The sequence below is a fragment of the Pleurodeles waltl genome, chromosome 1_1, assembly GCF_031143425.1.
Source record: "Pleurodeles waltl isolate 20211129_DDA chromosome 1_1, aPleWal1.hap1.20221129, whole genome shotgun sequence".
Lineage (NCBI taxonomy): Eukaryota > Metazoa > Chordata > Amphibia > Caudata > Salamandridae > Pleurodeles > Pleurodeles waltl.
In genome coordinates this window covers 661,248,571-661,262,671 of record NC_090436.1, presented here as the reverse complement: position 1 = coordinate 661,262,671, position 14,101 = coordinate 661,248,571, and the positions used below count along the sequence as shown (strand labels likewise).

At 43.5% G+C, this 14,101-nt stretch overlaps 1 protein-coding gene across 1 annotated transcript in view; it reads right to left on the bottom strand.

Annotated features, from left to right (window-relative positions):
* The window catches only part of HSD17B4 (hydroxysteroid 17-beta dehydrogenase 4), a 640,476-nt gene that overhangs the window by 224,222 nt on the left and 402,153 nt on the right, over positions 1-14,101 (bottom strand). Inside the window, exon 17 of the mRNA XM_069226895.1 lies at positions 11,001-11,066. Within this exon, the coding sequence (XP_069082996.1) occupies positions 11,001-11,066 (66 nt within the window). The remainder of the gene's footprint in view (positions 1-11,000; positions 11,067-14,101) is intronic.

Below are 14,101 nucleotides of genomic sequence, written 5' to 3'. Positions count from 1 at the left end.
AATAATGGCTACTACAGACCCCGTACGCCAACATTCAGACGTCTGTCTTTCTGTTTCTCCCTTTTTAACTTCGACATGCCTACCCCAATGGGCGGCTGTTTTTACAGCATTGTAGCGCTTTTGTCTTGGGCAATGCAGATTGTTAAAGACACTCGCATATCGTACAGCTCCATATATCCGTATATCGCCTGCAGCTCCAGCCTATAACTTTGGTTTAGGGTGTTTAACAACCATTAAAGGCCTTGGCTGCAGGCTAGAGTGCTATATGAGAGCACTGGAATAGTGAGAGCTTTGTTGAAGACAATTAAACGGTTCCGGGCCAATAATGGCGGTGTATGCCTTGGGCTCCAACATACCTCTGTGTGTCTTTCCGCTTCTCCCCTTAAATGAGAACATTCGACCCTCAGTGGATAGAATGTGAATAGGCTCATAGCGTGCCTGCCTCAGACTGGCATGGTTGTCAAAGGCCTTGTCAAAGGCCCTGACCATTGTTCTAGGCCTCTGCCTGCAGCTTATGTCCCAACACGTTCAGGGCCTTTAGCAATCAATATAGCCCGCTCGTCCCCAAGCCCTGCTCCCAAGCGGAGTGTAACTTGGGAAAGGAATCTGCAGTATTATCGCAAGGGAGCGGTAAACGTGAGTCCCCTTATGGTCCCCTGGTATATGTCTTACTAAATCTACAGGGAGTGCAGAATTATTAGGCAAGTTGTATTTTTGAGGATTAATTTTATTATTGAACAACAACCATGTTCTCAATGAACCCAAAAAACTCATTAATATCAAAGCTGAATATTTTTGGAAGTAGTTTTTAGTTTGTTTTTAGTTTTAGCTATGTTAGGGGGATATCTGTGTGTGCAGGTGACTATTACTGTGCATAATTATTAGGCAACTTAACAAAAAAAAAATATATACCCATTTCAATTATTTATTATTACCAGTGAAACCAATATAACATCTCAACATTCACAAATATACATTTCTGACATTCAAAAACAAAACAAAAACAAATCAGTGACCAATATAGCCACCTTTCTTTGCAAGGACACTCAAAAGCCTGCCATCCATGGATTCTGTCAGTGTTTTGATCTGTTCACCATCAACATTGCGTGCAGCAGCAACCACAGCCTCCCAGACACTGTTCAGAGAGGTGTACTGTTTTCCCTCCTTGTAAATCTCACATTTGATGATGGACCACAGGTTCTCAATGGGGTTCAGATCAGGTGAACAAGGAGGCCATGTCATTAGATTTCCTTCTTTTATACCCTTTCTTGCCAGCCACGCTGTGGAGTACTTGGACGCGTGTGATGGAGCATTGTCCTGCATGAAAATCATGTTTTTCTTGAAGGATGCAGACTTCTTCCTGTACCACTGCTTGAAGAAGGTGTCTTCCAGGAACTGGCAGTAGGACTGGGAGTTGAGCTTGACTCAATCCTCAACCCGAAAAGGCCCCACAAGCTCATCTTTGATGATACCAGCCCAAACCAGTACTCCACCTCCACCTTGCTGGCGTCTGAGTCGGACTGGAGCTCTCTGCCCTTTACCAATCCAGCCACGGGCCCATCCATCTGGCCCATCAAGACTCACTCTCATTTCATCAGTCCATAAAACCTTAGAAAAATCAGTCTTGAGATATTTATTGGCCCAGTCTTGACGTTTCAGCTTGTGTGTCTTGTTCAGTGGTGGTCGTTCAGCCTTTCTTACCTTGGCCATGTCTCTGAGTATTGCACACCTTGTGCTTTTGGGCACTCCAGTGATGTTGCAGCTCTGAAATATGGCCAAACTGGTGGCAAGTGGCATTGTGGCAGCTGCACGCTTGACTTTTCTCAGTTCATGGGCAGTTATTTTGCGCCTTGGTTTTTCCACACGCTTCTTGCGACCCTGTTGACTATTTTGAATGAAACGCTTGATTGTTCGATGATCACGCTTCAGAAGCTTTGCAATTTTAAGAGTGCTGCATCCCTCTGCAAGATATCTCACTATTTTTGACTTTTCGGAGCCTGTCAAGTCCTTCTTTTGACCCATTTTGCCAAAGGAAAGGAAGTTGCCTAATAATTATGCACACCTGATATAGGGTGTTGATGTCATTAGACCACACCCCTTCTCATTACAGAGATGCACATCACCTAATATGCTTAATTGGTAGTAGGCTTTCGAGCCTATACAGCTTGGAGTAAGACAACATGCATAAAGAGGATGATGTGGTCAAAATACTCATTTGCCTAATAATTCTGCACTCCCTGTATTATATGACTTTTTAAAGGCTAGAGTTATATCTGAGAGTTCGCCTTCTGTGCTGAACATTTCCTTTCTACATCGTTTTCCTTCTTGTCCAGTGCTTGAAATGCGAAAAACAGAAGTGCAGGTACTCTCCCTCTCAAAATAAAAAAGTGCCAGTACTCAGTACCGACCTATTTAAAGCACTGTCACAATTCATAGGTCCAAGATTTAATCTTTGGAAGACAAGAATATCCGCTCTTTCCTCATAACGCATTGGAGAAGGGATTTTCAGAGGGGAAAACAAGGTATGCATATTTAGTTACTTAAAAATGAAAAGTTTTGAGCCCAGAAGGGCAGTGAGACTCCAATAAAATAAAATAAAATAAAAAAAAGATGATGCTTGGACATTTGTTTTTAATTCTTGCATCTCCAGTTTCATTTTTCAGTACCTTACTTTTGCACTGCCCTACACAAAACTGCAATGGTTTCAAAATCATTGGTGGTGTAATAAAATATACAGAAGGTGATAACAAAACATACATATTGTCATGCTAAGAAACAAGCCTGCATGTATTCCTTACAAAAGAGTATATTACAAGTTATCTAATACAACAATATCTGGAAAAAAGCAGTTACATTCTAGAGCAAAGAGGATCATTTGATCATTCAGCAAAATAAAGTATTGCAGTTCCGGGTCAAAAAAAAATAGATATAATATTAGGGAGTTCAAATCCAGCTCTAAGGGCTAAGTGCTTCGGGCAACTAAGGAATATAGGTACAGTAATGCTGGCTACAGAATGGTTCTGCTGTCCCACGCAAGAAGGAGCAAAAGGGAGGTATTCGCCTTGCTGAAAACCCTTATGCTAACACATTCACATCTCTCACCACATACAAACTATAAGGGAATCCTAAGAGCACTGTGAAAAACCAAATAAATGAAAAATGTATCATGTACTTATTTTAAAAATCATCTGTATAACTTTTTTTTAAACATCATGAAACAAACAGAAATACATCAAAATATACAATCACAAGGAAGAATTAAAAAATAGTCCCAATCTTTAGCCATTAAGGTAATACATATCCAATATTACGGTAGAATCATGAATTAATTGTTCACGTAAAATCCTTCAGTGCTTGAGGATTACGCAAGTTTATCTTCGACGCGTTTCTGTAGGACACTGTGCCTGGCGGGGTGCTCTTCCCAGCGCCTTACACCATAGTTCAGTAGTGGTGGGGAACCTCAAATACGGCTACATACGCGTAATAAATGGCAAAATACATGTGTTTCTGACTAAGGATGGTTCTGTTTTGAAAACACGGCAATCATAAGGTCTTCATTTTATTTGCTACCACTTTGTCAATTTGTTTAGTTCTAAACCACTAAAGGGAAAGACCATAAGTCATATCAGAAAGTCACAACTTCCTATTGTATGGGTGTATATGAATACCCAGACCACTGTTTTAAAACACACGGACTATTCTGAAGAATTGTGCATTATTCTGATGATGCATTGCTGGTGTAGTCACAGGTCTGACTCATCATAAAACAGCACAGACGGTTACTGTGCCTGCTGCAAAGGACGTATCACATGCAAGTCACTGATTTGCCTTTTATTCTAAAGTTATTTTCACAGACTGAAAACACTTTGAATGCATTCAAACCATTGAAAAACGTCCAGTTTTCAGCTTTCCGAACAGGAAAATTCAAAGTTCTGGAGCTGTTTTGTCCAGCACCATTACTCCCACTTGCAGCACATTAGGCAAGGATTGTTAGCATCAATGCTTTAAATGGGCAGGTTCTGTCAGGTACTGAGTACCTGAAATTCTTTAATATGAAAGAAGTTTCAGCAGAAGTGCAATAGTTGTAATGGGAGAGTACATCTGCACTCCTCAGTAGCTAACAGCAGTGCTTGAAATGGAAAAATGAAAGTGCAGGTACTCTGTGACAGAGTACCTGCTGGTTTCCGAGAAGTGCCGGTACTCTCCAATTAAAAGTATTACGTTTTTCCTGAGATGAGCCGGTACTCTCCCTCTCAAAATAAAAAAGTGCCGGTACTCAGTACCGGACAGTACCGGCCCATTTAAAGCACTGGCTAACAGGTACTTTGTGATATTGTGTGCCTGCACTTCTATATGACCATTTCAACAACAGGTTAGACTACATCAGTATTAAAAAACCGTGAGAGTCACCGAGAGGGCCTGCAGATTGTGCTACCCTCGCAGACACCGGCGATCATTTCCCCATTAATACTAGGACAGACTAATGTGAGGCTTAAAAGTCCCCGGTGATCCGCGTTTGTGGACTCGTACGCTTGCTAATTTCAGCTTGCACAAAGGGTGCCCTGGGTACGGGTATAGCTGCAGCTTAACTATGTACAGTTTTTCTTTCAACCAATTTACGTCTCAATGAAAGGCACCGTTACTTCATTGAGGAGGAATCAAACAGATCAAAGGCCTTGTGGCTTCGGCAGTGCCAGGAACATGAATTCAGGCTGCATTTTCACATTCTACAGTTTTATACCACTTAACCTAAATACTGTCGATATTTTAGTGCATAGTTCATAAGACAGACGAAAAGAACATTTTACAAAAGTTTCCTCAAGACAATGCTGGGGATAATTCGGTGATACAGTGCTGGTCCCTTTCCTGCTTCAAACAGGTCATAGAATCTGGCAACATTGTCCCTAGGTAGGAAGATGTATAATAGGATTATCCGAGTCGATTGTGCTGGGTTTTGTGCCTGTTTATTCAGGTCTAATCTTGAATTTTGCGCTGCTCCCATGTGTGTTCGGTGTTGGTACATTACTTTTCATATAATTTACTCGAACAATCAATTAAGATCACTGCACAAGTCTTCACGCTAATGAAAAAGTATATAAAAGTAATAAAATAAGGTAATCACATCCCTAAAACTTAATGCATAAATGCAACCCATAGGACCCTTGCATACACAATCTAAAGTACTGGCCAATCATAAGGCACCACATTTAAGAGGGCTATTTCTTAATGACGCAAAGAACTAGTTACTTACATTCGGTAACACCTTATCTGATATTTAGTTGCAGATTCATTACCTTTGAATTCTTCCCTGGCGTCCAACTGAATCCAAAAGATTTTTGTGAGCAGTACCTCCTGCGAGCCATTAGGAGGCATTGATTGGCTCCACATCCGCCATCGTCCGCACCGTATATGATATTGTGGTTCCTATATAGACACCACCCTGGAGCGTTGATATCAGTTTCTTTTCACAGCTTCCCACACCAGACGCGCAGAGATATAAAGAAGATGACTACTGGTGCGTCAAAACTAAGGCCTTGAAAGGGGAGCCCTTGCCCCCAGAAATCAGTTCGCAGAGCAGGGAGGGATGGGTAGGTCGGTAAGGGATCTGCAACTAGACACGGTCTCTACCAGATAAGGAGTTACCAAAGGTAAGTAACTTTTTCATCTGATGCAGCCTTCTAGTTTATGATTCCTTCCCTTTGAATACATACCCAAGCAGTACCATCCCCGGAGGTGGGTTTGCGAACCAAGTTCATATTAGAAAGCCGTGCAGGACAGAACAGGCAAAGTGCTGTCCATACTGGCCTGACTGCTCAGGCAGCAGTGTTATTTAAACATGTGCAGAGATGCCCACGTTGCCGCCTGACAGATGTCAAGGACTGGAACTCTGCATGCTAACGCAATGGTCGCAGCTTTAGCTCGGGTAGAACGAGCATGCAAACTCTCAGGGGGTTGCTTTTTGGCCAGTGCTTAGCAGATCTTAATACAGAGTACGACCCATGTAGAGATGGTCTGCTTCTGTACTGCATAACCTTTTCTTCACACCCACGTAACTGACAAAAAGTTGATCATACACCCAGAACTCTTTTTTTTTACGATCAAAGTAATATGCCAATGCTCTTTTTGGGTCCAGGCGGTGGAGTTTCTCCTCTTTCTTAGAAGGATGTGTTTTGCGTAAAAAGTAGGAAAGATGATGGATTGGCCTACATGAAAGGGCCTAACCACTTTTGACAGAAAGGAGGCTCTAGTGCGAATCAACACTATGTCAGTGTTAGAAAGTGGGTCTTTAGTTGGCAAAGGTATGCACCCTGTCCAAGTAGGGACCACAAACCTAACAGGGTAGGTCATAACACAACCCAAATTATCCTGTGCTCACCCTCTGGTAGCTTGGCACAAAGCAGGCAGGCTTCACTTAGAAGGCAATGTGTAAAGTATTTGTGTAATAACTCATACAGTAACAGTGAAAACTCCACAAAAATACACCACACAGGTTTTGAAACATAGATATTTATCTGAATAAAATAGGATCAAAACAACGTAAATCCAATATGCACAAGTTGAGACTTCACTTTTTAAAGGTTTAAATGAGTCTCAATCCTTAAAAATCAGTGGTTATACCCTTGTAACACATAGTACCTGGGATGTGTCAAAAATAACGCACGGGGGCCACAGAGGAGGAGATGTGTTGAAAAATAGGCGGTGTGTTAGATTTTCCAGCACAGCACAGACGATGCATCATTTCTTTTCCTCACTGCAAAGTGATGTTTCGATTTCCAGGGGTGCAGTCTTGGTTCCTCACTGCAGTGCAGGGATATTTTGACGCCCAGGGATGATGTGTTGAAAATCCTTTACACGCTGGTAGAAGGAGCAAGCACTGCGTCGATCCGGTAGATGATGTGTCGAAATTTCAGCCGCGAGGCAGGCGCTGCATTGATTTCTGCAGGCGTTGCATCGATTTTCTGACGCATGATGATTTCCGGAAGGCGTGGTCTTTGTTGGAACTGAGATTTCAAAAACAGGAGGCAAGCTCAATCCAAGCCCTGGGAGAGCATTTTAGGAGGAAGGCCGAGTCAGGAGCATCAGACAGCAGGGCAACAAGCAGGAAAACAGACCTTCAGCAAAGCAGTCCAGATGAGTCCTTTGGGCAGCCAGGCAGTCTCTCTGACAGAGTCAAGGTGTATGCCCAGAAGTGTCTGATTTACTGGGATCAGAGACCCAGTATATATACACACCCAAAAATGCCTTTGAAGTGAGGGAAACTTCAAAGAGTGGTTTTGAAGTGCACAAGTTCCCCTTTCAGTCCAGTCCTGTCTGCCAGGATTCCTGGGGGGTTATCACTCCTTTGTGTGAGGGGTAAGCCACTGGCTTTGAAGTGTAAGAGAGCACCCCTCCACCTTTTCTACCCAGGGAGACCCATTCAGTATGCATATGAATTCAAATGTGACTAACTGTCCTGTGTTAATGGCTGTCTGTGTGGAATGCACAAGGGGAGCAGTCAACCAGCACAGACCAGACACGGATGTGGACAGGCTGAAAGGCACAGGTGCCAGTAAGTGCAGAGAAATGGCCACTTTATAAAAGTGACATTCTAAAATAGTAATTTTAAATCCAACTTCACGAGTAAGCAAGATATTCTATTAGCATTACGGCCATACTAAACATGACAGCAAAACTCCTTCCAGAACAGAATCTACCACTTAAAAGTATTGAGGGCAGTTCTAAAGCTGGGCTATGAGAGGAGCAGGCCTCACAGTAGTCGAAAACAAATTGATGAGTGTTTCACTATCAGGACATGGGGAACACATAAGCACATGTCCTGCCTTTTACTTACATAGTACCCCACCCTGTGGGTTACCTAGGGCCTAACTTAGGGGTAACTTAGATGTAGAAAAAGAGGAGTTTAAGGCTTGCCAAGTAGTTTTAAAAGCCAAGTCGGATTAGCAGTGAAATAGCACACACACAGGCCTAGCAATGGCAGACCTGAGACATGGTTAAGGGGCTACTTATGTGGGTGACACAATCAGTGCTACATGCCCACTAGTAGCATTTAATTTACAGGCCCTGGGCACATGTAATGCACTCTACTAGTGACGTACAAGTAAATTAAGTATGCCAATTGGGTATGAGCCAATGTAACCATGTTTTTAGGGAGAGAGCACAAGCACTTTAGCACTGGTTAGCAGTAGTAAAGTGTCCAGGGTCCTCAAGCCAACAAAAATGAGGTGAGAAAAAGGAGGAGGAAGGTAAAAAGATTGGGGTTACCCTTCAGAGAGGGCCATTTTCCAACAGTCAGGATAGATGGAAAGGTAGGGCGGTTTACATGACAAAGCCTGCAGCTCACTCACCCTGCGGGCAGATGTAATGGCCACAAAGAAGTGAAAAACCTGAGAGGACAATTGGGGAGAGGCTCCAAAGGAGCACGCATCAGAAATGTCAAAACCAAATGCAGATCCTATTGGGGCATAATGAATGGTGATAGAGGAAAGATATGTGTAAGAGCTTTGTGGAACCTATGTACAAGAGTGGACTTAGGGAAGTTTGGACAACCTCATAAAAGTAGAAATATCAGACAACCTTTAGGAGTGCCCTAGCAGAGCTCTGCTAGGCCAGTGAAAGGATGAACAACAGGACCTCAGACAGAGAGAAGGAGGGACAGAAAGGGGGTCAACAGCGCTGTCTGTGCACCATGACATACATTTCTTACAAAAACATATATACACAGCGTATACTGTTTTGGTGGAAGGATATCTGGCTGTCAAGATTACGTTACAGACTTCAGGAGGAAGGTCAAAAACTGTCAACGTTCAATCTCCATGCAAGAGGGTGGAGAGTGAGCATCTTGAACTTCTCCTTTGTGAGGAAGAGATTGAGGTACCAAAGGTCTAGGATAGGGCAGAGGCCCTTTGTTCTTTTTGGCACCAAAAAGTAGCAGTAATAGCAACCATGACCTACTTCTGGCAGGGGAACCCTCTCTATGGCTCCCTTGGTCAAGAAAGCCATAACTTCCTCGCAAAGAAAGATCAAGTGATCTCTGTTGTACGATCGTAGGGTAGTGGCATGGATAGAGAGGTAGTCTTGAAGGGGAGGGATTAGTCCCTTTGGACTATCTGCAAAACCCACCTGTCTGACAGGATGGATTGCCAGCGGAGAAAGTTATGGTGAATCCTGCTGCCAAGTGGCCCATGGTGGGGGAGGGTCAGACTAGGAAGGTTTAGAGGGACCGATGGCCACCTGATCCATGAGGTCAGGTGATCCCCTTGCCCTCGGCCATGCAGAGGCTGGGCAGCATGCTCAGCAAGGTGAATGGCCGGGAATGGACACAGTTGAGGCCACTTTCATAGCCACGAAAGGCAGAATGGGGGGGAACAGTGGGTTGCTGCAAGGCCTAAGGTCCTGGCCGTAGCCAGAGAATCCTTGGAACGCTCGAGTGCAGAGGCTGCCTTGTCTCCAAAGAGACAAATGCCATCAAAGGGCATGTCCATCAAGGAAGCTTGGGCATCCCCTGAAAAGCCCGGTATGGTGCCTCAGTGTTAACTTTGCTGCATCTCTCCCATCTGCAACAGCTTGAGAGAGTAAGTCAAGTCAAGTTTATTATGTTACGGAACTCCAATGGAGGCCCACATAAAATAGTACATAATTGTATTAAGAGAAGAAACAAAGATAGTAAACAAATTAAACTTTGTAAAAACAAGTTGATTAAGCTGATACAAAGTTAAAAAAACACTTAAAATAGTTAAAAACTCTAGCACAAAACATTTCATTAGGCGGAATGAGTAAGGCTTGTAATAGGTTAGAAGCAGTACTAAAAGAAAAGGTAAGGTAAATAGTGCGCAGCCACCTACGGCGATAGGGCAATAGGGCCGGGCAGATTAAAACAACATGTTTCAAATCTTGAACGCCGTTATGGCATAGATTACAAATAGCGGAGGAGCCAAACCATTTTGCTTGTAATGTGTTTAGGGGGAGCTGCCCCTGTCGCAGAAGGAGCCAGAATCTTCTCACTCCATGAGGCAGGTTCCAAATAAGGTAGGGCTGTGTAACCCTTGGTCTTAAGGAATTTGATATTGTATGAAAACTCTGCCTATGAGCACAGGCCAGGATGTCTTGGCAGAAACCTATAGCCCAGGTTGCTTTCCTAAGTGTGGATTTAAGCTGTGCTGGAGAAAGAGTGAAAATTTCGGAAGGATCTAATTGTAGATGCAGGGCCTAAAGCCGATCATTCTGGAGGACATCCTCCAAGCACCAGGAGTAGAATATTCAAAAAATGCCCAGCAGAAAGTCAAAAAAGCAAGCCAAAAGTGAGTGAGGGGAAGCTTTCTTTGGATCAATGCTTGCTGGCATGAAGAAAAAGAACTGATATCAGCGCACCGCGGTGGCGCCTGTATAGGCAATGCAATGTCGTACCTGGCATGGACAACACTGATGACAGACTCAGAGCCGATCGACACCACCTAATGGCACGCAGGAGTACTGCTCACGAAAATCTTTCGGATCCAGTCAGACACCTGAGGAGAACTCAAAGGTAAGGAATCTGAAACTAGAAGTCTCTATCAGATAATAGAAAAATACACCCAAACAAAATATCCCTATAACCCCAGAACCAGGGCAAAGAGGAAAAAAGTAGTGGCATGTAATTAAGATGTTTGGCTCGGACGTCTGTTTCCTTGGTCCTGTACCAATGGCATTTTCTTGTACCCATTCTTTACACAATAAGGACGTTTACTGATGTTCTTTCCTTCTGCATGTGGTCCTCTCTGGTAAATAGTGACCCCGTGGGACCCACTAAAAAAAACAGTTTTTTGGTTTGCCACAGCTGTTAGACTGATAATATATGGTAGAAGTTACGATTTATGTGGTAAGGGTAATTGAAATGAGGTTTAGATGAATGGGACGGTCAAGAACAAAAGACAAATATGTGAATTACTTTACTCTAACATTTGCAGCACAAAGGAAAACACATTATTTAAAGCTGACACATTTTAATCTTAGTGAAACTGTACCTGATCAGCACTTGTGACATCACTCAGTACGGCATCTGGCGCTCTGCTAGGTGGATTTGCTGTTGGCTGAAATCAAAAGGCAGATCATGTAAGAACTCAAAGAAGGGCCTTCCGCAGGGTTATAAAGGAACATTCAAATTAGATTGTCGACAGGACAACTCAAATACAGGACAACTTTAATATTAATCAGTGATGCTCGTTATCACCCGTGACATCAACGAGTAGCCAAGTATAATTCAGCCTGGCAGAGAAGAAGAAAAAGCTACTCACCTTTGGTAACAATCTTCCTGGTAGATACTGTATCTGCCTGCAGATTCCTCATCTAATGAATATCCCCAGGTGCTAGGCTGGATCCATAAACTTCTACCTGCAGACTCTTCTCTTGTTGAATAGATTCCAAAGCAGTACCCACCCAAAGGCAGCAGTGGTTCCAAAGGAATGGTCAGATGAGAAAACACCTTAACAGCAGTGTTATATGAATGTGTGAAGGGAAGCCCAGATCACTGCACACAAATCTTCACCAAGGGAACACCTCTGGCGAGTACGGCTCTTAAAGATTTTGCTCAGCTACAGTGACCACGAGTTCCCTTCAGCTGTTTCTACTTGGCAAGAGAGTAACATTTTATCCGGAGTGTTATCCAGAGGCATGAATGCAGCAGCTTTTCTAGACTCAATAGCTTTTCTTTCTACCTGAATAACCAAGAAAGAGCTTGTTGTCAGAACTAGGGCTTGATTTAGAATTGGCGGATGAGTTACTCCACCAGAATGGTAATCGATAGTCCTCTGAAATCTAAATCCCATTATTACATAGGAGATTTACATTTTGGTGGATGGGATATCTGTCACCGTTGTGACAGAGTAACCCATCCACCAATATCCAAATCAGGCCCCTAATCTCTTTAGCATGGTCAGTATAAAAAAGGGCTGCTCACCTATGGTCCAACCTGTGTAATCTTTCCTCACCCTTCGAGGGCTGAGGGGAAGGTTAGAAGGTAGGAAGGGAAATGAGTTGCCTAAGATGTAAAGGGGCCACCTCTATGATAGGACATCTGCTTTAGATTGAAGGACCAATTTGTCTGGGAAGAAGCATGTGAAAGGAGATAAACACTCAATGCGTACAAAGCACTGATGCACCTTGCCGAGGTAATAGCCACAAAATACTTATATTGTACAATTTTAGTAGTGACTGACAAATGTGAAGGGGCACAAAAGGTGAACCCATCAAACAAATCAGACTAAGTGCCTGATATAGATTTTGGCGGATGGGGTCTCTCAGTCACAATGACAGATTTCCCGCCCGCCGTACTACGATCCCTTTATATCCTATGGACATCATAAGAGGGCGGACGGGATATCAGTCACATTTGTGATGGAGTAGCCCATCCGCCAACTCTAAATCAGGCCTTAAATTTAAAATGCCATTGAAGCATCAAAAACAGAGTAGGATTAAACGTAAATCCCTTTGGAAATCTAATCATATTGGGAGACTTGAACAGTGATGGCTGGTCTTGGAAGCAGTGAAAAGCCAACAAGGCGTCAATTTGTTTTTGACAGTGCTCCCTGCAAAGCCTAGCTGTCTGGGGTAGAGTGAAACAAAGAACATCAAAGAGCTGTGCCTCGAAGTGATCCAAACTCTGCTCTGAGTAGATCCTACCAAGACACACCAGTGCCTCCTACAGGACTGCAGGATCTATAAGTGAAAATAGGCATCCTGCAGGTCCATGATCTGCATTAAGTCTTCCACTTTGAGTGCCAACAGAACTTTATCCAAGGACAGCACCTTGAATTTCTCCGTGTGGAGGACCAAAGTGAAGGTCCTGAGGTCTAAGAATGGACAAAGACTGCCATCCTTCTTGAGAAGCAGAAAGTGCCAAGAGCAGTAACTGTGGCCAATTTCCTGCCCTGGAGCAAACTCTATAGCCCCTTTCTGCAGCAGGGCTGCCACCTCCTGCTGGTGAATCAGAATATTGTCTTCCAAATGAAGAGATTGAAGAGGAGGGATCTCGGGAAGGGCCTACGGGCAGATTAGGGCATGGCCCCTTTCTGGAATTTGAAAGGAACCCCGGTCCAATGTTGAGGCAATCCATGCCCATAGAAAAGATGATACCTGCTCCTCCATGGGGCATACATGCTTCTTTCAATGAGGAGCAAAACCTACTTTCCATGTGGTGCAGAAGAGGACGAGGCAGTGGACTTTTGGCCTGGCACCCTTTTCTTTGCTTACGCCTCTGTACTGGCGAAGTAGCCGATTTTATTGAAAACTGAAACTGAAACTGGTGGAAGCTTAAGTTTCTTGAGACCTAAGGAAGGCCCTGCTCATGTTCTGGGAAGGGGTTTACAGATGGTTTTGTACAAAGTGAGCAAGGGGGGTGGGAAGAGGAAGGGTCTAATTAAAAGCACACGAGAATACTACATCATAGGTGAGAAGTATTGATTTATTTCTAATGTAATTGGGTCAGATGGTATCTTGAAGAGGATGTCAACTGTTCTTTGTTGTATGCTGAAAATACAAATGGTAAATACAAATATTTAAAAAAACCTCTTGATAAGCCATAAGACTTAGGTGATTAGAGACCTAAAGATGGGCCACAGGCCTGCCCACCTTAAATCTCTCCAATGTGGTGTTAGCTATGCCTCTGAGGAGACTCATCCCCTGAATAGACATATCCATACGTGAAAGCCAGCTTGATGCGAGCCTTGCTTGCCTCTAAGGTCAGTGAAACACCCATGGCTGTGGCCACTAAGTCAACAGCATAGAGGCCCACTCTAATGATATGTCTTGAGACATTTTGTTTGACCTTGAATACCTCAGCTAAATGATAATTTAGGTGGGCTGGCAAGTATGGTACCTACATTGTCGCCGTGTCCCATATGGGTGTGTGTATACACCCAACAGGCAGGCGGCGTTAAGAAAGGTTTCTGGACCCAGTCAGGCACCTGGATCTATTCAAATTCAACAAATAGTTAATATCAGACCACACATCCTACACACATTTAAATGGAGTATGCAACTTCTATCTACCAACCTCAGAGACTTTTTAAGGCATGGGCAAAGTAGGCAATTGCCCAGGGCCCACACCTTTCAAGGGCCCCAAAGGAAA